The 24,519-nt window shown below is 40.6% G+C and overlaps 1 protein-coding gene across 1 annotated transcript in view; it reads left to right on the forward strand.

Annotated features, from left to right (window-relative positions):
• dnai7 (dynein axonemal intermediate chain 7) overlaps positions 1-24,519 on the forward strand; it is a 145,195-nt gene that overhangs the window by 55,873 nt on the left and 64,803 nt on the right. The window contains exons 7-8 of the mRNA XM_041203096.1: positions 3,346-3,460; positions 18,377-18,513. Of these exons, the coding sequence (XP_041059030.1) occupies positions 3,346-3,460; positions 18,377-18,513 (252 nt within the window). The remainder of the gene's footprint in view (positions 1-3,345; positions 3,461-18,376; positions 18,514-24,519) is intronic.

Here is a 24,519-nt window from a genome sequence, read left to right on the forward strand (position 1 = left end):
CTCAGAGGGCTGTGTGGCTTTCGAACTCTCTGCCTCAGTAGGTGGTGGAGGCTGGGTCATTGAATATTTTTAAGGCAGTGGTAGATAAATTCTGGCAAGGGAATCAAAGGTTATCAGGGGGTCGATGGGAATGTGGAATTTGAAAGACAAACAGATCAGCCATGATCTTAATGGATGGCGGAGCAGGCTTGAGGGGCCAAATGGCTGACTTCTGCTCCTGTTTTGTATGTTCATATGTCACGTTAACTCTTCATCCACTTTCTGTTAACTGAAGATTCCTGGGTCATTCCAGGGATTTGTTCATAACACTGCATTCATAACACAGGCACGTGTATCATAATAGTATAGAATTCAGGGGGCAAGGGTCTAAGAGCATCTTACTTTTTCTCTTTGACTGCTGATTAACTAGCCATTTGGAGGATCACTAAAGAAGCTCACTGTAATACCTGAGATAGATTGGCTGCCACTGAGTGGAACCCACCAGAATGCAAGTCCCTTCTGTTGTAAGATCAGGAAGATCTCTAGTGCTTGAGGCCTTCTTTGGATAGCTGCACAAGGTCCTGCAGCTGGGGCTGTCAACTTTAATTTGACATTCCTGGAGCTTTCATTAAATGAATCCCCACCTCCAGCTTTTGCAGCGTGTGTAGTGTAGGTTAAGGAGGGATGGTGATGTTAGGTAAGGGAGTTGCAAGATTTTGATCCAGTGGCAGTGAAGGAATGGTGATATAGGGCAGAATTTTGCCCTTGATGTGTGGGATCGGCGGGGGCGGTCAGGAAGCCAACCATTGCCCGCGATCGACAGTTCACCGCAATTTCACGCTGGCAGGCCAATTAAGGCCTGCCCAACACGATACATGAGCAGCAGTGCTGAGCGCTGCCTGTGCAAGGGAGAGGCGGGGGGAGAGGGAGGGGCGCAGGGGGGAGGAAGGCGAGTGGGCCGAGCGCGGACTTCGCACATGCGCATGAGAGAGCGCTGAATAATCTCCGAGGCACAGAGCTGCCTCAGGGAAATGAAGAATATATTGAAAAAATTATTAAACATCAGAAAAACTTAATAAAACATGTGACTCTGTCATGTTTTTAATTAAAAATTAAAGTTTTTATTTCCCCAGGATTTGCTTTTGTAAACCTCATCCTGCCTGTGGATGAGGTTTCCAAAAAATTGCAAAGGCCGTTGGCCTTTTCACCTGCCTGTCGGGCAGTGAAAAATTAACGGCAATTGATAACTTAATGGCCTTAATAGGCCTTTTAATTGTCAGCAGGTTTGCTGCCGGCTCCAGGGCGCGCCCGCTGATTGAATTATCACGTGACAGTGCGTTGACATTGGCATGCTCAGCTGATGTCATCACGTGTCATTTCACGCTTAGTTGGGTTGGGCATGCGTCCACCCGCTGAGCTAAAAATTCTGGCCACTGTTTCAAGTCAGGATGGTGTATGTGACAGGAGGAGAACTTACAAGTGATGGTGTTCCCTTGTACCTAATGCCCTTGTTCTTCCAGACGGTAGGGGTCATGGGTTTAGAAGGTGCTGTTAAAGGAGCCTTGGTGAGTTTCTGCAATGAATCTTGTATCTTCTTCCTCTCTTCTATATGGTATGCACTGCTGCTACATTATGCTGGTGGTGGAGGGATCGAATGTTTAAGGTGGTGGATGTGGTAGCAATTAAGTGAGCTGCTTTGTCCTGGATGGCGTTGAGCTTCTTAAGTGTTGTTGGAATTGCATTCATTCAGGCAAATGGGGAGTACTCTATCACAGTCCTGACTTGTGCCTTGTAGGTGGTGGACAGGCTTTGAGGAATCAGTTGGCGAGTCACTTGCCATAGAATTCCCAACCTCTAAGCTGCTCTTGTAACCACAGTATTTATATGGCTGGTCCCATTAAGTTTTTGGACAATGGTATCCCCAGGATAGTGGTGGATTTAGCGATAGTAATGCCATCATTATGTGATGGTAATGCTGTTGAATGTCAAGGGGTGATGGTTTAATTCTGTCATGTCTGGTGGGCATGGATGAAAATTGTAGCCAAATTATTTTAAAAAATCTTATTGGCCTGGACCTTGCAGTCAGTGGTGAAGCAGAGGCTTACACCTCTGACTGCATTTAAAATTATGTTCTTACCTGTCTTGTAGGCTGCAGCAGGGTCTTGCTTTTGCAGCTGCAGTGCAGATCTATTGGCATGATAAGTAGGGAGTCCCAGTGGCATGGCGCAATTCCAGTGAAACTACATCCCCGTAGACGTCATGAGCTGAAGACACACCTCTTGAGATTTGCCTTCAGCTCAATGGCACTTAATTGTTTTTGTGTTTTTAATCATTTTAAACATTTTCTTTATTGTACTTTTAATTCTAGCTAACCCCTCCACCATCCAGCGTTACCAGCTCCCCCTCCCCATCACCCCAAGCTGCCCCACCTCCCTACCCCCCACCTACTGCTGCACCACTGATGAGGACAATCAGTTGAAGTTTACTTGCTGACAGGTCCTGGTGTTTGCCACAATTGGGACCGCGAGATCTGGGCCATTATATACCAATTATTTTGCTTTACTTGTTTGCTTTTGTATTTGTAAGTAAAATTATAAATTTTGTAATAAAATAAATTTAGTTAATCACAAGGATGTTAACTTGAGATCTGTTTCATTAAAATAATACTTGAGAAATATTTTACGGAAGGAATAAAAAAAGTTTAAGCTTGTGGTGTCATATTTTATAATAATGAAAAGATACTTAGTCAATAGTTGTATAAATCACAAAGTACCTGGAGGACATTGAATATTCAGCTGTTTTTCATTTAATTTGATTGCACAATAGGACAGGGCCATTTGCTCTATCTTTATTAATCACAATCCACATCCCCTATACTCAGAATTCACAAGTAAGGGTAAACCTGACTTTAAAACATCTCAACTAATGTTGCACCTTTAGATTCCTGGAGCAATGTATTCCTAATTCTAATGGTGTTCAAGAGATCCGAATTAGATTAGCAGATATCTGATGGTTGTGAGGCTGGAAGAGATTACAGAGATGGGGAGGGATGAGATCGTGGAGGTATTTGAAAACAAGAATGAGAATTTTAAAATGAAGATGTTGCTTGACCAGGAGTTAACGTAGGTCAGTGGGCACAGGGGTGATAGGTAAACAGGACTTAAGACACGGGCATCAGAGTTTTGCATGACCTGAAGTACGAAGATTTTTTTTCCCTGATTTATAGTTCCTATTATAAGATTATGTTGTAAGCAATCCACTGCATAATGTCCTAATATGACACCAGCGTAATAAACATGTTCAATTGTAGTTTCTTTATTGTCAATAACCTTTATAAAATGTAACCATTTCACTACAATTTTGTAGAGTGCAATAAGCACCAGTTCCAAAGAAGAAGCAGAAATGAGAAGCGGAGCATCAAGCAGGGAGGGAATTGGCGAAGATATAGAGAGGAAGGTACTGAGTGTAGAGCCCATTAAAGGTAGGAAATAAGTCATGCAATTGTTTTTCAGTTTTGAGAAATGATTTAATGCAATTTTTTAGAAGGTTTAGAAACTCAAAATGAATGTGGTCCTCCCAAAATGCTATGGCTGGGGCAGGAGTGGGGTGGTCAATTAAGGTGTTCAAAACTGAGAAAGATTGTTTTTTCTAGGAGAAAAATCAAGGGTATGGACCCCAATGATTGATTTGTAACTCAACTCCATTTTCCAATCATGATTGGGAAATGAAAGTGTCAAAAACATGGTCATAGTCCTAATAAACTGGTAGTTTTCTGAAGATTATTATATAGAACATTTGAAAGTGAGAGGAGTGTTTGTTTTAAGTACGCTAAGAGAAATTCAACAAGCGTTCAAAGTAAGCGGTATGATGGTGGAGAGGAATGGTTAAGTATAACAACAATTATTTATAATTATATGGCACCTTCAATGTAATAAAATGTCTCAAGGCACTTAACAGGAGCATGATAACACAAAATATACAGAGCTACACAGAGTGCTATTAAAGTAGATGGCCAAAAGCTGGGTCAAAAAGGTAGGTTCTAAGGAATGCCTAAAAGGAAGAAAGTGAGGTAAAAAGGCAGAGAGGTGTAGGGAGGGAACTCCAGACCTTGGAGTTCCCTCCGTATGCAACAGAAAACCCGGCCACCAGTGATGGAGGAATTAAAATTGAGGATGCTCAAGAGGGCAGAATTAGATGAGCGTAGACATCTCAGAGTATTGTGGGGCTCGAGGAGATTAGAGGGGTAGGGAGGAGTAAGGCCATGCGGGGATTTAAATACAAGGATGAGAATTTTAAAATTCTCAAATTTTAAAATTTGTTTGACCAGGAGCTAATGTGAGCGTAGGGGCAATCGGGAAATGGGATTAGGAATGAGTTAAGACATGGGCAACAGAGCTTTGGGTGACCTGAAGTTGACATAGGGTAGAATGTGAGAGACCAGTCAGCATTAGTATGAGTGATATTGACGAAGCCGAAGGAAGATCCTACTTATCAATTTACATGATCAGATCTGCATTGCAGTTGATCAACCCACCAATCCATTTTTTGAGAAACCTCATAATGAGCTTCTTTGGTGGCTTCCAAATTTAACTCCAACTATTATAAATAATGGTATTCACAGAATCACACAACACAGAAGGAGGTCATTCAAGCAATTGTACTGCACTTGATAACATTTAGACATTGAGGTTGAAAAGCTATCCCTTTATTTCTAATGCATCAAGTAAAGATTAATTAGAATCATAGAGCACAGAAGGAGGACATTTGGTTGATTGTGTTTGTGTCGGCTCTTTGAAAGACATATCCTGTTAGTCCCACTCCTCTGCCCTTTCCCATAGCCCTGAATTTTTTTTCTTTTCAAGTACATATCCAAATCTCCTTTGAAAGTTACTATTGAATCTGCTTCCACCACCCTTCCAGGCAATGCATTTCAAATCATCATAACTCACAATTTCTTCTCATCTCCCCTCTATCCATTTTGCCAATTATCTTAAATCTATGTCCTCTGGTTGCTGATCTTCCTAGAGGTGGAAACATAGTAGTAAGTCTCCTCTGTAGCCTCTCCAAGGCCTGACATCCTTGATAAAGTGTGATAACCATAATTATACAATAATAATAATACAACACTCTAGTTGGGACCTAATCAGTGTTTTATAAAGGCTTAGCATAACTCCCTTGCTTTTGTTCTTTATTTATAAAAACAATGAGCCTTTGTTTTTTTTCAAACAGATTCATCAACTTATCCTGCCACTTTCAAAGATTTATGTGCATGATTACCTAGGTGTCTCTTGTTTCTGCACCCCTTTTCAAATCACACCAATCCTTTTGATACAGCTGGTAATCAATGATGACTAAATTTGGTGGGAATACTGGTTGTACTGAAGCACCTTAACAATCCTGTCCTCCTTTCATGTATGAAAAGTTAGAAATATCTGCATCTGTTTGAAATGTTTTTTGCTAGCTAATAGTTACACTCTGAAAAGAACACTTGCTTAAGCAACATACATTATGGTCACAGTAACCTGCAATTACCTAAAGCCAGAGGGAGTTACAGGAATGATGAAATCTATCAACTGACAATGAGCCTGGCCACTGGAAAAGCACAGAGGAGCTTTGGAAATTAACTGAAGGTGTAGCTTCAAATATTTAAAGAGACTCCACAAAGTATTGATGAAAATTGAAATTGATGAAGCTCTCCAGCTATTCCTGCTAGAATTTGTGATTTCACTGTGATTCACTAACACAATGATAACAATCTGCAGTTCCTTGGAGTACATTAGAATAAACAGATGAAACTGGAATGGAAGAATTTGTTGTCAATTATGAGATTAAGGACAAAGATGGAGGTGCTACTTCCTTGGCCTTACAGCAAGCCCTGGATGTTAACATTCTTCCAGCAACTAAGTATGGGAATGGGAACTCCTAATTTTAGTTGGTTTTCTGTGGTGAAATTCAGGGATGTATTTTCATGAGAAGACCTTATGAATTTAATGTCATTACATTTAAATAACTACGAATCACTCCAGGTTTGTTGATAATGTAATTGAACCCCTTGATTAGATTAGCTTGTTATTTTTATTTATTATTCTACTGTTGCAACTTCCTTCAGAAAACTCAGCCTGTAGCCCTCGTCAGCTCCTTTCCATTCCTTCCATGCTACACCACCTGCCATCCCACTAAAATAGAAAAAGTCAGAGAAAAGAGCAGCATGACTGACAGTGAATTAAAAAATAGAAGTTAATTAGAGAGAAGTAGAACAGAAAATGACAGAAGCAGGAGAGGAGACAAGGGTGAGTGACAGCGATATGATGAAACAAAGCCCAGATAAGAGAGAGAGAGACCACATTCTCTGATTAGCTACCTACTATCAATAACTTATTGCATTTGCTGCAGCCAATTGATAAATCTGTATTTTAAACACCAGATAGCAGTGGAATTGGGAGAAAGTACAGAAATCTGCTGCATGCAGCCACCTAATGGCCACAACAGCTCACAACAGAAGCAGGACAACTCGTATAGCAAAATTGAATGGGAGATATTGACATTGTAACTTACAATGCTTTATGTTGACACAACAGCATGGCAACAAATTCTGAGGTGTGTGAACAGGAAATTGCTAATCATGTAGGATATTTTGTAATATACTATGAAATTGACCGTGGCATCGGCGACAGTAAGTTGATGAATTCATTTTTTGACATACAAGGTGGAGACAGATTTGATGGTGAGACTAACAGACATAGCCACCAACAGCTGGCTTACAGAATTGAATGGAAAGTGTCATGCCAAGTTACAGTAGGGAAAATCGAGAGAAAAGTGTGACCAAAAATTCTGCCAACAGTAATTAATGTTTGTGTCTAAAGATTGTGCAGACATATTGGCATGTAACTTCTGAGCTCCAGGGCATCGCAACTGAAGATGCTCTGGGGAGCCCACCCCATCTGAAGTTGCCATCTTAGGATTGTCTGGCAATTGCCGGGGAAGTTCAAACTTCCACTGGGCAATTGCCCTGCAATGGGAATCATCAGAAAATACAATATAAATTGCAAAGCTCAGATGGTTCCAACTGTCTTTCAATAATAGTTACCCAGAAAAGATTAGAAGAATGAAAACCACTTCTAACTTCTGGTTAACAATAGTACTGACCCACCTCTGACCCCCCCACGGGACCCTCCCTACACCTGACTACCCACCACCCCTCCCCCCTGTAACCCCCACCTACCCACTACTACCCCGCAAGGGACTTCATTCACAGCCCACCCCACATGGGCTCCACCATCCCCCATTGGACCCTCCCCAACTTCTTCAAACCTCCATGAGAGTCCCCCAACTATCCCCCTAACCAGCACCCCCACACCCCACAGGGCTGCTCTGACAACCTATGGGACCCCTGCCCCCCCCCAACAGGACACCCAAAATGCCCTATCGTCACCAGCTCCCCCACCGACCACCTAACATCCCTCACTGACTACTCCACCAATGACCATCCGCTGACCACGCAACCCAAATGCCCCCCACTGACCACCCAAAACTCCCCATCCTCCAATCCTGTTCACTTACCTTGCAAACCTACATTCTCCCTGGCTTCTCAAAGTGGCTGGACCTTTAAACCTACCTGCTTTACAGCAGCTAGCACTGTAAAAAAGGGGCATAGCTTCCTTACCTCTGACTCAGCTGCTCTTGACATAAGGCCTCGGGAGCCTGCTGCCCTACACTGTTCTCACCCAGCCTGAGATGGGAGATTGGGCAGGAAAGGAGCAGCCTTATTTCCAGGTAAGTAAGTAGGTGCGGAATGGCAATCCGACTCTGATTGCCACTCTACGGATGTTACAGACCTATAAAAAAATAAATATACATAGATGCTAACAGAAATCTAACTGCATCAAATTATGAATTCAGTTACCCTAGTATTCAATACACTTCCAATGATACAAAAGTTAAGATATTCTGGATGGTGGAAATCTGAAATATAAATAATAAGTGTTGGAAACGCTCAGACCAGACAACATCTGTGGATACAGAATCTGAATTAAAGGGCTGGATTTTGCCATTCCAATCCTAGTGAAACCTGTGTTGGGTGACCAAAAATAGAGGCAGGGGAACCATCAATTAAAATTTCCCACCGGATTACTGTCAGCCACCATATTGACTGGTCCAGGAAATGTGTCAGATGGTGGACTGAGACGCCCTTAAAATAATATCAGGTTCAGCCTTCTAAATGCTTGCCTCAATTTTGAATTTTCTTGAATTCAAGAACTCCAGTGAGGCAGGTGAGTTTCTGAAGCCTGCTTGAAACAATTAGCTCATGAACATTATGACAGGCCTGTTGTGGAATCAGCAACCTTTTGACAGGTGAGTTTAAAAGTTCTTGCCAACTTCAAAAGCCGTAATTAGATATTGTTGGTTAAGTTGTGTATTTTTAATTCAGTGATTGATCTTAGAGTTCTGCCCTTAAAAGGAAAGTGATAATTGAATTGACCAGTGTTGTATAAGTGTTCAGATGCATCAGAGAATTTTCTCCAGAGGATGAAGTGCTTTACTGCCTTCAACAATATTGGCTATCACATATTAATGTCATCTGAACTCTGTGCTTTGATTTTTACATTGATTTAAATTCCAGATATTGGTTAAGCCTTTGAAATAGTTGAACAGATACCTTTGAAAAATGGCTCAGATGGCAAGCTATTTATTCTGACAACTTCAAAGGCACAATTGTATTAAGCTCTGGAGGGCTTGCTTATACAGTTGTGCAATGGCATATCATTATGAATGCTTGGCTGGGCTGCAAGTCCCAGTAATGGATTTTGCTCAGCTGGGGTTATTTACACAGCTATGAAGTGGACTGTGGGATTTGTTTGATTGACATTTTTATGAGCAGTTAAAGTGTTTTGAAGAGATTTTTGATTTGACAAGTGTTATGGCACAGTGGATGGTAAATGCCAAGCTGCTCAAATCCCAGAGGGAAACTCAAAACAGCTGTCACAACTGGTTTGCAATTTGTATTTTATTTCGAGTTGTGTGCCCTGAACTCAGAAGTAATAAGACTACCACGACTTCAAAGGTTTTTAGAAAACTAAATTAAACATTTAACAAAAGAAAAGATTTCAAACACATACATAGGTCTACAAATTACTACTATAATAACTCCTAAAACCCCTAATTAGTCTGGCTCCCAGTTACACCTCCATTAAGGCAACAGTAGAAAAACAAATACATTTAAACAGACCCAGGCAAAGCAACACAATACCTTTGGCAGTAAGTTTTCTCAGCTTCGGTTCCTGTAGAACGCAACTTGATGCACAGAGGCTGGAGGCTTTTCGCATTTCTGTTAGATCTTAGAATGCCTTCTCCTCTTACACATAGCCGCATCTCTTTTATACATGTTTCTCCCTTTTAATGCAAATTCCATTGTTCCCACATGTTTTTGCAACTTTACTTTTCTCATAATATAAATCTTTCATAGTACTAATTTTATCAATAAAAATAAACGCACTGGCTTAGCTTCTTCTGGCTAGCTGTAACGTCTTACCATCTCTTTGAAATTCAAACTACTCTGGCTTATCTAAAAATGCAAGTTTTCCTTACACCTCACATTCTAAAACTTTAGCCATGTTTATGTATTTAGCATTTCAAACCTAGAATCCTTTTTAATGACTCAAAGCTTCCAGACCAGCTGTCTCAAATTCAATTAAATCCCACTTTTCAATAAATCACAATAATATTATGAGAAGTATTATATTTTCATGACACCCCTCTGATGCTGGAAAATGAACCGTCATAATTGAAAAAGACAGCTTCATTTTCTTAACCAATCTTACATTACCCCCTATGCTTATCTATATACTCACACTATTACATTACCAGATGCATGCATTAACAGAACAGTATATATACAAATCTTTGGTATCAACAGAAATCATTCCAGTCCAATGCCCATGTTTTCACAAGTCCAATTTTCCCTTTTCAGCTTCAAACTCTTGACAATGCATCTGAAATTAGATTTTCTCATCCAGCCACATGTATGACCTGTAGATTAAATGGTTAAAACCCACTCATGCCCAAAAATCTAAAAACTTCTCATTTTTTGTAGGCATGAGGAAATCCACGATAGCTTTGACTTTCACATCTCTCAGAGCCACCCTACCATGTCCAATGGTATGGCCTAGATATGTAACTTGCACTTTTGCAAGTTCACTTTTAGCCAAGTTCATCACCAAGTTAGCTTCTTGTGGTTGACTAAATAATTCTTCCAGATGTTATAAATGCTCCTCCCACATGTGACTGAAAACTATCAAGTCATCAATATTAACAGCACAATTGCTCAGTCCTGCAGTTAATTTGTCAGTCTTTGAAATGTTGCAGGTGCATTTTTCATACCAAATGTCATGACTTTAAACTGATATAGTCCATCTGGCGTCACAAAATACCTCTTTTGCTTTCTCCGATAGTGGTACTTACCAATATCCTCTTAGCAAGACAATCTTTGTGATAAATTCTGATTGTCTTACTTTCTCAATGCAATCTTCCAACCATGTTATACGATATGAATCTGCTTTTGTCACCACATTCACTTTTCGATAGTCCACACACAGTCTTTGTGTTCCATCCGATTTCGATGCCATCATGATAGGCGAGCTCCAGTTACTGCAACTAGACTCAATGATGTCATTTTGAAACATGATTTCAATTTATTTCTCTACTTGTGATAACTTGTGATGCTGGATTTAATTTACAAGAATGTTGCCCCATCGAAGATGAAACTTCTACACATACATCATGTATAGCTAAATTTGTCCTCCCCAGCTTATTCCCAGGAATAGCTTTGTGTGACTGCAATAGCTTCTCCAAATCACTTTGACACTTGTCTGGAAGGCAACTCAATATTATATTTAAATTTTCAAGTACCCCCTCATTATCCAATTTGGTTAGAGGAAAATCAATTTCAGAATCCTTCATTTCCACCCCTTTCTCCTTATCTACCACCACTAATCCCTCCTTGTGGTCATCTTCCATGTCAAAATATTTTAAAATCATATTAACAAGACACACCCTCTGTTTCTTTCTTCTAACTGGAGAATTTATTAAATAATTTGCTTCACTCAATTTCTTTTCAATCCTGTAAGGCCCACTAAACCTTGCCTTTAATGAGTCACCCAGTACTGGTAACAGAAGTAACACTTTTTCCCCAGCCACAAAACTACGAGCTGTAGCTTTCCAGTCTGCCTTCACTTTCATCACTTGCTGTGATATCTTTAAACATTCCCTAGCTAACTCACATGCTTTCTCCAATCTTTCTCTGAAGTTTGATACATAACCCAAGAGAGTAGTTTCTGAATTTTGACCCACTGATTTCTCATGAATCAATTTCAGTGGTCCCCTTACCTCATGACCATAAACTAATTCGAAAGGACTAAATCCAGTAGATGCATTAGGAGCATCCCTAATAGCAAATGACAAGAATGGAATTCCCCCCATCCCAATCCTGTGGATAGTCCTGACTATACGCCCTCGTCATAGTTTTTAAAGTTTGATGCAATCTTTCCAAAGTCCCTTGTGATTCAGGATGATAAGCTGTTGACTTAAACTATTTTATCCCCAAACTGTTCAGTACTCCCTTAAACAGCTGTGACATGAAATTTGAACCCTGGTCTGATTGTACTTCTTTTGGTAAATCACATCTTGTAAAGAATTTAGTCAACTCTCCCACAATTCTCTTTGTAGTAATATTTCTCAAAGGCATTACTTCAATAACCTTGTGAACACATCCATTGTTATTAATAAATACTGATTTCCACTTTTAGTCTTAGGGAGGTGTCCTACACAATCAATTATGATCCTACTAAAAGGTTCTCCAAATGCTGGAATTGTAATTGAAGTTGCTGGCTTAATCGCTATCACCTGACATGTGTGACATGTTCTACAGAATTTAACTACATTTCTATGTATTCCAGGCTAATAAAAATGTTTTTGTACTTATGCCTGTTTCTTTCTGATTCCTAAATGTCCCCCCATTGAAATTTCATGAGCTATTCTCAGGATCTCTATATCCAAATGGTATAACCATCTGGTGCACTTCCCCCTAGCTTTTATCTGCTGAAACATTATACGGCCGCCACTTTCTCGTTAAAACATTACCCTTAAGGTAATAACATCCTGGAATACACTTTGCCTCTGTTTCTGAGTAAATTGTCTGATACAACTGTCTGATTTGCATGTCCTTTTTCTGTAACTCTGCCAACTGCCTAGAACTAAATACCTCAGCTGCATTATCCTCCATTCTTTCTTCCTGAACAATCTTATCAAAAACAGTGTCAGCTAGTTGGACTTCACCCTGCCTTTTAACTTCCTGTTCTAACCTGTGAGCTTGTGATCTTGTTATCACACAATCTGGAAACAGTCCAGGATGCTCTTTCTGCAACACTTCTGTTGAAAACACCTCTACAGGTTTCTCAAATACTATAGGCGTCACCCACATCTGTGACCCAGCCATATTATTACCTAAAGTAAATTGAAACTCCGCAATGGACAATTTTTCCCCTACTCCAACAATCACCTCACGTGTTTTCCACTTGTTCTTTAGATTTACCACCCATAATGGAATAGGTTTAGCATCTCCATGAACCCCAATTATTATTACCTGTTCCTGCAATATTCCTCCTGAACAACAAATATCACTATCCCACAACATTAAGGATTAACTAGCCCTTGTGTTTCTTAAAATGTTAACATCTTTACCCGCTCCGCCCTGTACACATGGAAACACTTTCGCTTTACATACAAAATCTTTAAACATTTCTGCAACCTGCTCCTCAGAACTCACTTGGGTAAATCGTGAATACATTGCCAAATCTTTACCCATCACTGATTTTTCCTGTTTCACCTGTACACAAACCACTGTTTTTTCCTGTGCCTGAACCTCAGTACCTACAGTAATTTTACTTCCAGAACTTTTCTGCATCCCAATAATTCCAGCAGATTTTCTCTGTAATTCCAACAGACTGACTTTGCCCGTCCAACTTTATTACAATGAAAACACCTCAATTTTCGAGTGTCACTTCTACCCTCAGCACCTTTCTTTTTAGTCTGAGAAAAATCTTACTGGGAATTTCCACCTACTCCTTCTTTTCCTTGACTACCCACTTTCCTTTCACCTTCCCAATTTCTATCCTTTTCTGATTTAAAAGGACGACATAAAAAAAGGTTGAGATCTATGAACTAATTCATAATCACCAGCTATCTCTGCTGTTTGCTTACCGTTTTAACCCTCTGTTCCTCCACGAGTTCTCACTGCCAAAGGAATTGAATCTTTAAATTCTTCCAAAAGATTTACCTCTCTAAAAACTTCTTTACCTTCAATGCTCATACCCACTGGTCAAAATTACTTTGTTATACTCTCTCAAATTCAATGTAAGTTTGCCCAGCTATTTTCTTATATTCCTAAATTTCTGCCTATATGTCTCAGGACCCAACTCATATGCACTCAAAATAGCCTTTTTTTAAAACACATCATAGTCCACTGACCTTGCTTCTGACAGTGAAGCATAAACCCCATGTGATCTACCCACCAACCTAGATTGTAACAACAATATCCAGTTTTCCTGTGGCCATTTCATCTGTTTAGCTATCTTCTCAAATGAAATAAAGAATGCTTCAGCATCTCTTTTTCTTCAAACTTTGGAAGTGCTTGTACAAATTTAAACATCTCCCCATCGGGTTCTCATCTGGAAATAAGTCCTTCTTCACTTTCTGGTGTCTCTGTTTTAACTGCCAACATTTTAAGCTGGAATTCTCTGTCTCTTTTTCTCTTTCCTCCTTTTCTAACCTTGCCATTTCTAATTCCCTTTCCTGTTTTTTCTCTCTCCTGCCTTTCTGCCTGTTCCCATTGAAATGCTCCTTCCCTTTCCTTTTCCTCCAATTCAATTTTTTTTATTTGCAACTGAATTTGAGCTCTTTCCAACGACCCACCCCTTGGAGAACTCGAGTCTCTCGGGTATTCCTTTCAAATTCAAATGCTGTGTTATACCTTCAATTATACCTGGTTTCCTTATCCCTGCAGGTAATCCTAAGTATAACTTATCTGCCAATTCTATTAACTTAGCTTTAGTTACTTTTTGTAGACCAACCAAAGTTATAACTTCAACTCCCAGACAAGTCCTGGCAACTGCCAAAGCCATATTGCAGTCTCACCACTTTAAAAAAAAACTTCGCACCAACTCCTGAATTCAAAGTGCATCTCGTACTCATAACCTTAAGATTCACCAACTCCAAAACAATCAAGGACTTTCAAATATATCCCACAGAGAGCCCCCAATTTTGTTATGGCACAGCGGATGGTAAATGCCGAGCTGCTCAAGTTTCAGAGGGAAACTTGAAACAGCTGTCACAACTGTTTTGCAATTTGTATTTTATTTCAAGGTGTGTGCCCTGAATTCAGAAGTAATAAGACTACCATGACTCCAGAGGTTTTTAGAAAACGAAATTAAAAATTTATTAACAAAAGAAAAGATTTCAAACACATACAAATTACTACTATAATAACTCCTAAAACTGTTAATTAATCTGGCTTCCAGTTACACCTCCATTAAGGCAACAGCAGAAAAACAAATACATTTAAACAGACCCGAGCAAAGGAACACGATGCCCTAAGCAGTGAGTTTTCTCAGCCTTGGTTCCTTTGGACAGCAACTTGATGCACAGAAGCTGGAGGCTTTTAGCACTTGTGTTAGATCTTAGAATGCCTTCTCTTCTTACACATAGCCTCATCATTATAGATGTTTCTCCCTTTTAATGCAAATTCCATTCTTCCCATATGTTTCTGCAACTTTACTTTTCTCATAATTTAAACCTTTCATAGTATTAATTTTATCAGTAACCTGTGAGAAAAACACACTGTTTAGCTTAGCTTCTTCTGGCTAGATGTAACATCTTAACATCTCTTTGAAATTCAAACTACTCTTGTTTATCTAAAAATGCAAATTTTCCTGATAGCTCACATTCTAAAACTTCAGCCAGATTTATGTATTTAGCATTTCAAACCTAGCTTCTCTTTTTGATGACTCAAAGCTTCCAGACCAGCTGTCTCCAATTCAGTTAAATCCCACTATTAACCCACTTTTCATTAAATCACAATAATATTATGAGAATTATTACATTTTCATGACACAAGTGTTTTTTCATGTGCAGTTTGAATGGCTATGTTTGAAAGTTTTCAGTTCCTAAGAGGAGCAATTTTTTCAAGTGGTGTTTGAATGGATGATTATTTATATTTGTTTTGCGAACATTTCAAAGCCTTATCAGTGTTATTGAGAAGGGCTCATGCATTCTGACCATAGTGAATACTGGATGAGTGGTTATGGAGGATGCATTGGGAGTATGGGAGATATGAGGAAGCATGGGAAAGAAGATTGGGGCTTGGAGATGATTGGAGATATGAGGGTTTGGTGGGGCATTGGGGGTATGGGGGTACAGGGGTGTCATGGTATGGAGGGGACATAGGAGGTGGGTGGGGGCTAAGAGGGAGTGAGGGATGGGAGCAAGGGGCCTAACAGTTATCCACAGAACTGGGCTGATATTCCAGTGAAAGGAGGCCTTTCTAACCTGTTGGCCTCAGCATCTGCTCCTCAGGCCTGCTTCGGGAAGTGGCGGCTCCAAATCTAGCCTGCCCCTGCCTACCCAGGGGGAAAATGACAGGTGCTTTCAGGTTCATTCAGAAATCGGGAATACGATACTGGGAAATGGCCCAACTCGTAATTTACATGTCCATCATGAAAATTCTGCCCAATGTTTCAAGCCTGTGACCTTTTGCCAGAATTAGAAAAAAGTTAAGAGATGTAATGGGTTTAAAACAGATACAGAGGCAAGGGGAGTGGGGCTAAAAAGATGATAGTGCAAGCAATATTGGGACAAGTAAAGAAACAAAAGATAAGTCCAGAGGAGCTCTAAATGGCAACAGCAGAATCATTACCAACACAATACCCAGGATGTTCAACCACTTATCTGAGCTAGATTGCCAACATTTGTGTGCACAAACTGTCTGTCCAAGTTTTGGTTATAGATCAGATACTGCAACCGTCATCAGATCTAAGTCATGAACCTTGTTCAACAACAGTAACAACTTGCCTTATTAATTCATATGGCATCAATAATAATAAAAAGAAGCTCCCAAAGTGCTTTATAGTGTTATGGACCAGGTGAAAGCTGCTGAAATGCCTGTTCCCTTCCCAACTGCCCGTAATCAGTAAGCTTTTGAGAGGAAGATCTGTGTATTGTTTAACCCCTGTACGTGCGGATGATTTGAAAAGTCAGCAGTAAGTTTTTAGGAGCTTTAAAATAAGAAAGATGATTGTTTATTGAAGCACTCCACGTTGAAATCTAACGCTGCAGCATCAACTCACACAAGTATACAGCCAAAATACGCTCGAACAATGTACAGTTGAAGTGAATAGTGCACTTTCATAATTCACATTATCGTCTTGTTCTGAAAAACATGCGTTGCAGGCCTGTCAGATGCCGCAATTGTTTCAGGAATTTCTTGAAGGGATGAACTTTCTGCAGGTAATGAAGTTAATTGCTTGTAATCTCGTTCGCAGGAGGTCAGTTTGATGTATTGGTCAACCCAAAAAAAGGAACAGGCTTGGAGAACTTATGTCACGCCACTGCCAACACCCTCCCCCTCACTCCAGTTCTTAAGGCATAGATTTTATTGCACATTCTGCTACTGTATCTTTCTGCAGACAGCACTCAAATATTATAAAGGGACAAACATGGTTGTCTTACCATGTGACTCCTCACAATTCCAATTCCTTTTCTAAATATGGTGGTGGTCTTGGGTTGATTAGCCATATCCTGGTTTATCGTTTTAAGACACATCCTGAGATGGGTGGGTGGGGATGGGGGGAGAGGGTGGGGGAGGGCGGGTGAGCAGGGAGGGAAATTAAGATGGTTACTTTCATTGTTTAAAAAAGACCCATTCAATTCTGAATGTCTTTTGGTGTCTTCAGGATATGTGTAGTTAACACCTTTTCATCTGGGTTGTGTCCTTTTGATTCTGTTAGACAGTAAGTCTGTTTTTGAATACACAGGGCAGGTCATCTGACTTTCAGTGGCCATCTTTGCAGCAGCATGCCATTTGTTTTTAAAATGCAAAAGTTAATTTCAAATAGTCCACATTGAATAAAGTTTTATCTTAAAAGTTAGCGATGTGACATATCTTTACTAGGCATAACAATAGCCAAACTGAAGAATGGATATGAAGGTCCAAGTCAAAGAGGAGTGCATTAAAGAGGATCTTAAAGGAGGATAGGATGATGGAGAGGCAGGGCAATTTAGGGAGAGAGTTCCATTGGCAGCTGTACATGTAGGGCGAAATCTTCCTGGTCCCACGGGGCCAAGCTTGAAGGCAAGACTGGGAGGAAAGCCGTAGAAACGGGTAGGGCCAGCGGGCTGACACGGTCCCCCTGGCCATCTTCCTGGAGGCAAGACATTAGCTGCAGATTAGGGCTGTGGCTGGGATTTAAAGAGATGGTTGGTGGTGGATGATCCTGGAGTGATGGGTCGTTTGGTCTGAGGAGAACGATGCCTCGTTGTGCTTTATGTGGTGCAGCTAGATCTGAATGATGGCTGAACAGTTGTGTGCCAGATATGCTCTAGTCTGTGCCACTTGGACTCGAGGAAGCTAAGAGCGCTGTCATACCAAGGGGAATGATCAGGATGGGAGCGATTAAAAGTTTTGCTGGAGTAATTTTTCCACTGAGTTAGATAAATTTTTAAGCTTATTTTCAGGCATTTAAAGAAACAATGCTTTGTTTCATCTTTTTTATTGGATTGTTTCACTAATGGGTTTAGTTTGTGATAGATTGGTGCATAGTTGGTCTTTACATGGAGATATTTCCACCAACAAAGTTATGCCACTGGACTAGCAGCCCAGAGATCATGAGTTCAAATGGCATCATGGCAAGTTGTAAATTGAATTTAACAAATTTGATAATCTTTGAGCTAGCAAGAAAAATGACAATGAAAGCTGCCAGATTATTACAGCAACACCACTAGTTCACTAATGACTTAATAGGAAGGGATACTGCCACCCCTGCTCAGTCTGGTCAACACGTGACCCCAGTCCTACATTGTGTGGCTGATTCTTAGTGTGCTTTGAGATAGCCTTTTCAAGTCACTTAGGACAACACTGCCAACATCTGACATCCTAAGGACATATATTAAAATGAATGACTTACATTTGCGTCATGTGAGTGCCTCTGCCAAATTTGATCTGTCAGTCATAAAATCACTCTGCTAAGGAAAGACAGAACTAAGCCTTTGAAGTAATATTTTTGCTATGCCTGAAAAGGAAATTCAGTCATCTGTCGTGGCTTGATTTGATTTGTGTTTTTTGTACATCCAGATATTCCATCAAATGAGAGAATAGAAATGAATGTTGTTGACTATAATCAGTACACACCACTGGGCGGAATTTATTATTTTGATGTGCTGAAGTTGCCGCCTCAGCCCAAGTTCGTTAAAGGATGGAGAATCGTCCAGGTAAAATTTTACTCTTTATAATGCAACACCCGAATGCCGTTTAAACAATGTTTTTTATTGCAAGAGATATAGTAAGCATATGCAATGGTGATATCTACCTTTGTGAAACAATTACATTTAAAGAATTAATCACGGGGGGGAGGGGTTGGCGGGAATGAATATGTTCTTGACGTGTCAGGTGTAGTGAAATTGTAAATATGTTAATAAAAGTTAAGAGATGTAACAAATGCAGAGGCAAGGAAAGTGGGGGAAGGGGAAATGAGGCTAAAGAGATGATAGTGCAAAGCAATCATGGGACAAGTAAAGAAATAAAAGATAAGTCTAGAAGAGCTGTAAATGGCAACCGCAGAATCATTATCAACACAGTCCCCAGGATGTTCAGCCACTTATCTGAGCTAGATTGCCAACATTTGTGTGCACAAACTGACTGTCCAAGTTTTGGTTATAAATCAGATACTGCAACCTTCATCAGATCTGAGTCATGCACCTTGTTCAACAACAGTAACAACTTGCCTTATTAATTCATATGAATAATAACCCTAACCCTAATGCAGATCAGATACTGCAACCTTCATCAGATCTGAGTTGTTCAGCTCTGCTCACAAAGAAGGCAAATCAGAGAATTAGAGCTGCAAGGATTTGAAGCCTTCACTTCAGAACTTGAGCACATAGACCATGCCAGTGCTTCCCAAAATATTTTACACATGACTCCATTTTAATACTTGAAAATTAGTGCGACCCCAGTTGCTAACAAAAACAAACAGCAATAAAGCAACATTATAACATTCAGTATATAACTATTAAAGTTTGCTCTATTATAGATCAATTTAATACATTGTATAAATATGAAAATCAGTGTTTTTAAAGTACTTTGTAAAAATATTATTGTTTTATGTACTCACCAGTCCATTACTTCATCTGCGCCACTCCAGCTCATGGACTGTGGCCAGGAAGCAACAGGAGCACAGCTGAGGGTCTTTAGCTGGCTTAATTTGGCACCCAGGTTATTCCACAGAGCTAGGATGACACAGGCATAGGCTCAGATGTTCCAAAGCTCAGCAGTGGAGGCATCATCGCTGGGTGCATGGTTGGGGCTGGGCTTAGAGTGTCAGTGAAGTGGCCAAAGGCAGGAGCTCATGCCCTGGAAAGAGAAACCAAGACATGAGCAGAGCAAGGTCAGGACAGGATGACACCTGGGCCTCAGTGCCACTGCAGGATGCAGTCTAGGAGGAGTAGGAGTTTGTAACCTCATTTGCTGCTTTTGTGACACTAATTGGGGTAGCAGCCCACAGTTTGGGAACTGCTAGTCTATGCTACATCAGTGCTACATCAAGTTGGTGCTGCATTGCTGCGGAGGTGTCTTTCTGTTGAGATTAAACCGAGGCCTTGTGGTTATAAAAAAAATCTTTGCCACTGTTCAAGAGCAGTGAGTGCACACAGTACGCTGGTCAACATTACTCTCTCAACCAACAGCAATCAAAAATGTGTTATCTGAATTTATGGTACAAGGAAGACATCCTCCTTCTCAGTGGGGAACTGGACAGGCCAAGCCAAGAATTAGAGAAATGGCAAAGGGAAACCTTGATACCCAGGAAGTCATTATAATCAAAAACTAAAAGGTTGAAAGGATCTTAATAGGCTTGGACATTTTTCAATCTCGGCAAAAGAATCATTTCACTTGTTAAGGTCATTAGCAAGTTCATTTTGGGGGGTGGGGGTGGTGGTGAAAACTTTTTGGCTCAGAGGATCAGATGACATCTGATATCTGATAGAGATCAGAAAGGAAGAGTGGGTATTCGGAACAGAAGGTAAGGAAGAAGGGGGGAGAATGGTAGGATTGTTAGATGGTTTTCAAAAGGGAGCTAGTTTAAACAGTTGTTACAATTTTAATTTTGTAGCATAATATGAAGTATAAAACAGCAATTGAATATGTGCAACATACTGGACAGAAGAAACAGGTAAGGCGGTGGACAAACCAGAAAAGAGGGAGGTTGTAGATTATGGGCAGCATTTTCCAGCCCACCCCGCTGGTGTGATCTTCCAGCCCTGCCGAAGTCAATGGACTTTTGGCTAGTTCGCTGCATCCACCGCAACAGGACCCGCTGCGCCAGGGCCAGAAAGTCCCAGCCTATGTCTTTGATATATCATATCATCACTTGATTGAATTGTAGAAAAAGATGGGACAGTTGACTGTGAAGTAAGACAAAATAGCTTTGAGAAAAAGTTTGTTGATATCTGTAGTAGGGTGGCCGAGTTGTGCTTTAATGATAGAGTTGATCTGCAGACACTTCTTGGGTGGAAGCATTAAATTTATTTACAATATACTCAGCAGCAACTACACGCATGCTTTCAACTTCAACTCTATCTCTACACAGACTGTTGAGGTAGCCCATGCTACTCTCCTATTGGTTACTACAGATCATGTGATCTCTTAACAAGTATTACTCTTAAAGTTACATTGCACACTAAATAAAACCATATTATATTTGCAAGTACATTTTTCCAAGACAACATAATATTTTCACTGGGTAGGGAATCTACAAGTTCAGTCTTTCAGGTAGTTTCCTGGTACGTGTGGAAAGTTGCAGCTCCACAACTTCAGATTCTTTGTCAGGTGCCTCCTTTTCCAGAGTTGCCTGTACATCAGGTGCTTCAGTGGGCACTTGCAGTTCCGTATCCTCAACTCTTACAGGAACATCAGACATGACAGTACTGGGTTAAGCATCCTCACCAGGAAACGCAGACCCAGTCATGATCACTGGTGGAACCAAATCTTGGTGATTTTCCTCTCTCTTCCTTAAATAGTCCACATGTTTACGGATGAGCCAGCCTTCCACATCCAGATGGTAAGATGGAAGCCCAGTTACTGCACTTATTTCACCCGGTAACCACTTTGGTCCTTCTCCGAAATGTTTCACATATACCGGCTCTCCCATGGTAAATTTCCTCTCATGACTAGGCCAGTCGTGTTTAGTTTTCTAGCTTCCCTGACTCCTTTCCATCTTTCCCTCTTAGGTCGACACTATTAAGCTCAGTCTCATCCTGAGATGGCGTTTCAACAATAACTCTGCAGGTGTGACATCCGTTGTTGTGTAAGAGGTAATCCAGTAAATGAAAAAGAAAGCATGCTAGCTTGGTTGCCAAGGAATTGCCAGTTAACTTTCTCATGCCTGCCTTGAATGTTTGAACCGCCCTCTCGGCCAGTCCGTTTGAGGAAGGGTGATAAGGTGCAGTTTTCATGAGTGATACCGTTGTGGTTGATAAATCATTGAAACTTAGCATTCGTAAATGCCGTGCCATTAATGGAAATGACTACTTCTGGTAGTCCAGGAATAGCAAAACTCTGAAGTAGTTTCTCAATTGTAGCAGCTGATGTTGGTGACTTCACCTCATATAAGTCCAACCATTTTGAATGGGCATCGACAATGAGCAGAAACATTGTTCCCAGAAAAGGTCCAATGTAGTCAATGTGTAACCACACCCAGGGTCTACCTGGCCATTCCCATGGGGGTAACGTAGATGTCACTGGCAACTTTTGTAGTTGCTGACATTGCACACAGCGCTTTACTAAACTCTCTATTTTGCCATCCACCAGGACACCATAAATAGCTGCGTGCTATGGTCTTCATTTGGGAAATTCCTGGATGGGCACTGTGTAGTTCAATTAAAAGTGGCTCCCTTCCCTTTGGAGGAACTATCACTCGTGCTCTCCACAATAAGATGCCATCCTGGCTGGTTATTCCATGTCTCCTGTTGAAGTACAGTTTCATTTTGTCAGATATGGGCTCCTGTGACCAACAATGTAGCATTTGTTCTCTTACCTGAGATAGGACTGTGTCCCGACTTGTCCAGTCTCTGATCTGTCGAGCCCGTACAGGCGAGGAATCTAAGAAATTTAACGGTAAAACAAGGTCTTGTGGAACTGGGACGTGCTCATCATTTTCTTGTAAAGGCAAATGACTAAGGGCATCGGCGTTTGTGATTTGATTGCCAGGCCTATGTACGAAAGTATATTCGTATGCTGCCAGAATTAAGGCCCTATTAGTATTTCTGTACCTTCTTTCTATGTGTCTTTCTAGCACAGACTTTAATCTCGGCTTCGTTTTGACTTCACTGTTGGCTATACTTCTGTCAAGATGCAAGCTCAACTTGTCTGAACTCTGGCTGAGTCTCCCAAAATTTCATTATCTGTCTGCTTCTTGGGAAATTCTGCGACTTTTGCCTCCAAGGCCTCTTTGGCTTCATTTAGCTGATTCTTCAGCTCTTCCATCTCTTTTTTGTATTTGTTTGCTGCCTTCTGGAAAATTGAGCATTGTTGTGTCTTTTCTGCCAACTCATTCTTCAGTTTGTTCGGAGAAGTGCTGAATTCTTTCTGTTTCTCTTCATACTTTTCCAATGATACAAACTTTGACCTGAGGGAATCTTATAGTGTGTGAAGGTCTTTTAACAGGTTTTCTTTTTCCCTTCGAAGGTTGCTCACCTCGTCTCGAACTCTGTCATCCAGCAGAGTCTCTTCGATTTCCTTCTGCTTAAGACTGCCTGTATTTCGTCAGGACGTTGAGTCCTTACACAAACCTTTTGAAAACAGGAACGCTTCCAGTTTCCTTTTGGAATCTCAGTGGCCAATCAAGGTTGATTCCCCTTAGCCAATTTCATCCTAGAAAGCTTGGTCCTCTGCCACTCAATACTAACACTGGTAGCTTTGCCGATTGGCTTACATAATGGACAGTTACTCTGCTTATGCCTTTTACTTGAATGTTTTCACCCATATATGTTTTTAGCTTGGTGGCTGATTCTTTTAAACTTAATGTTCACCATTATTTAAATATCTGAAAGTATATTCCCCAATTACTGTAGTGGAAGTTCCTGTGTCCACTTCCATTCTAATAGGTTTGCCATTCACTTTCACTGTGACAAATATTGGTTCTGTCTTTCCAACTTTCAGATTAGACAACGAGCAAATGTCTGCATTTGTTGTTTCAGGCTCTTCTACATTGCAGATTTCATTGGGCTGCTTCTTTTGTTTACAAGCCTGCTTGAATCTTACCTTGTACTGCCTCTTCAATGTCCATTTCTATGTCAATAGTAGCATTTGATTTTTTTTTAAATTATTCGTTCATGGGAATTAAACCTGAACCCCTGTGTCGTGACTGAGGGCTTTGGTTGAAAATGACCCTCCACGAGGTCCACCAATTCATAGAAATTTTTCGAATTTGGGGCACTGGGTGCCATCAGACTTCGAATCAAGCTGTAGGTTTTGCTCCCACAAGCACTGAAGAGGATCGCTTGCCTCTTCTCTTCACCCGTAATCTTGCTCGCTTGATCAAAGAACGTGAGGTGTTTTATGTATTGAGACCAGTTGTCTGTGGCTGGATCAAAAGGATCAATTGTGCCATTATGAGAGGGGATACTTCTTCAGTTCTAACGGAACTTGCTACTTACAATCATTGGGCGAGGTACAGTGCTGATTTTTCCTAACTTGATTTCTTCTGTTCAATCCTGTTTATCCTCATTGCCAGTTTGTTGTGGGGTGGCGAAATTGTGCTATTAATGATAGAGTTGTTCTGCAGATGCTTCTTGGGTGGAAACATTAAGTTTATTTACAATATACTCAGCAGCAACTACACGTGTGCTTTCAACTCCAACTCTATTTCTACACTGACTGCTGAGGTAGCCCGCCCTACTCTCCTATTGGTTACTACAGCTCATGTGATCTTCCTTAAGTACATTGCACACTAAATAAAACCATAATTACTACAGTATCCAAAAAAGCAGTCATAGGGCAGGTTGTGTGATTGGGGAATGCCTTAGAAGGTCAGGTTTGGAGGCCTGAGGCCTACAATACTTCTCAGTTTCTCAACACACAATGGTTGAGGCAGTGAATGTAAAGGGATCTGGGGGCATTTATACAAGTTGCGTGCTAGACTCATTAGCATCTCCCCTCCCCTCCTCCACCTCAACCACTTTCTCAAGGGCAATTAGGGATGGGCAATAAAAATGCTGGCC

Source organism: Carcharodon carcharias, chromosome 13, assembly GCF_017639515.1.
Source record: "Carcharodon carcharias isolate sCarCar2 chromosome 13, sCarCar2.pri, whole genome shotgun sequence".
NCBI classification, from domain to species: domain Eukaryota; kingdom Metazoa; phylum Chordata; class Chondrichthyes; order Lamniformes; family Lamnidae; genus Carcharodon; species Carcharodon carcharias.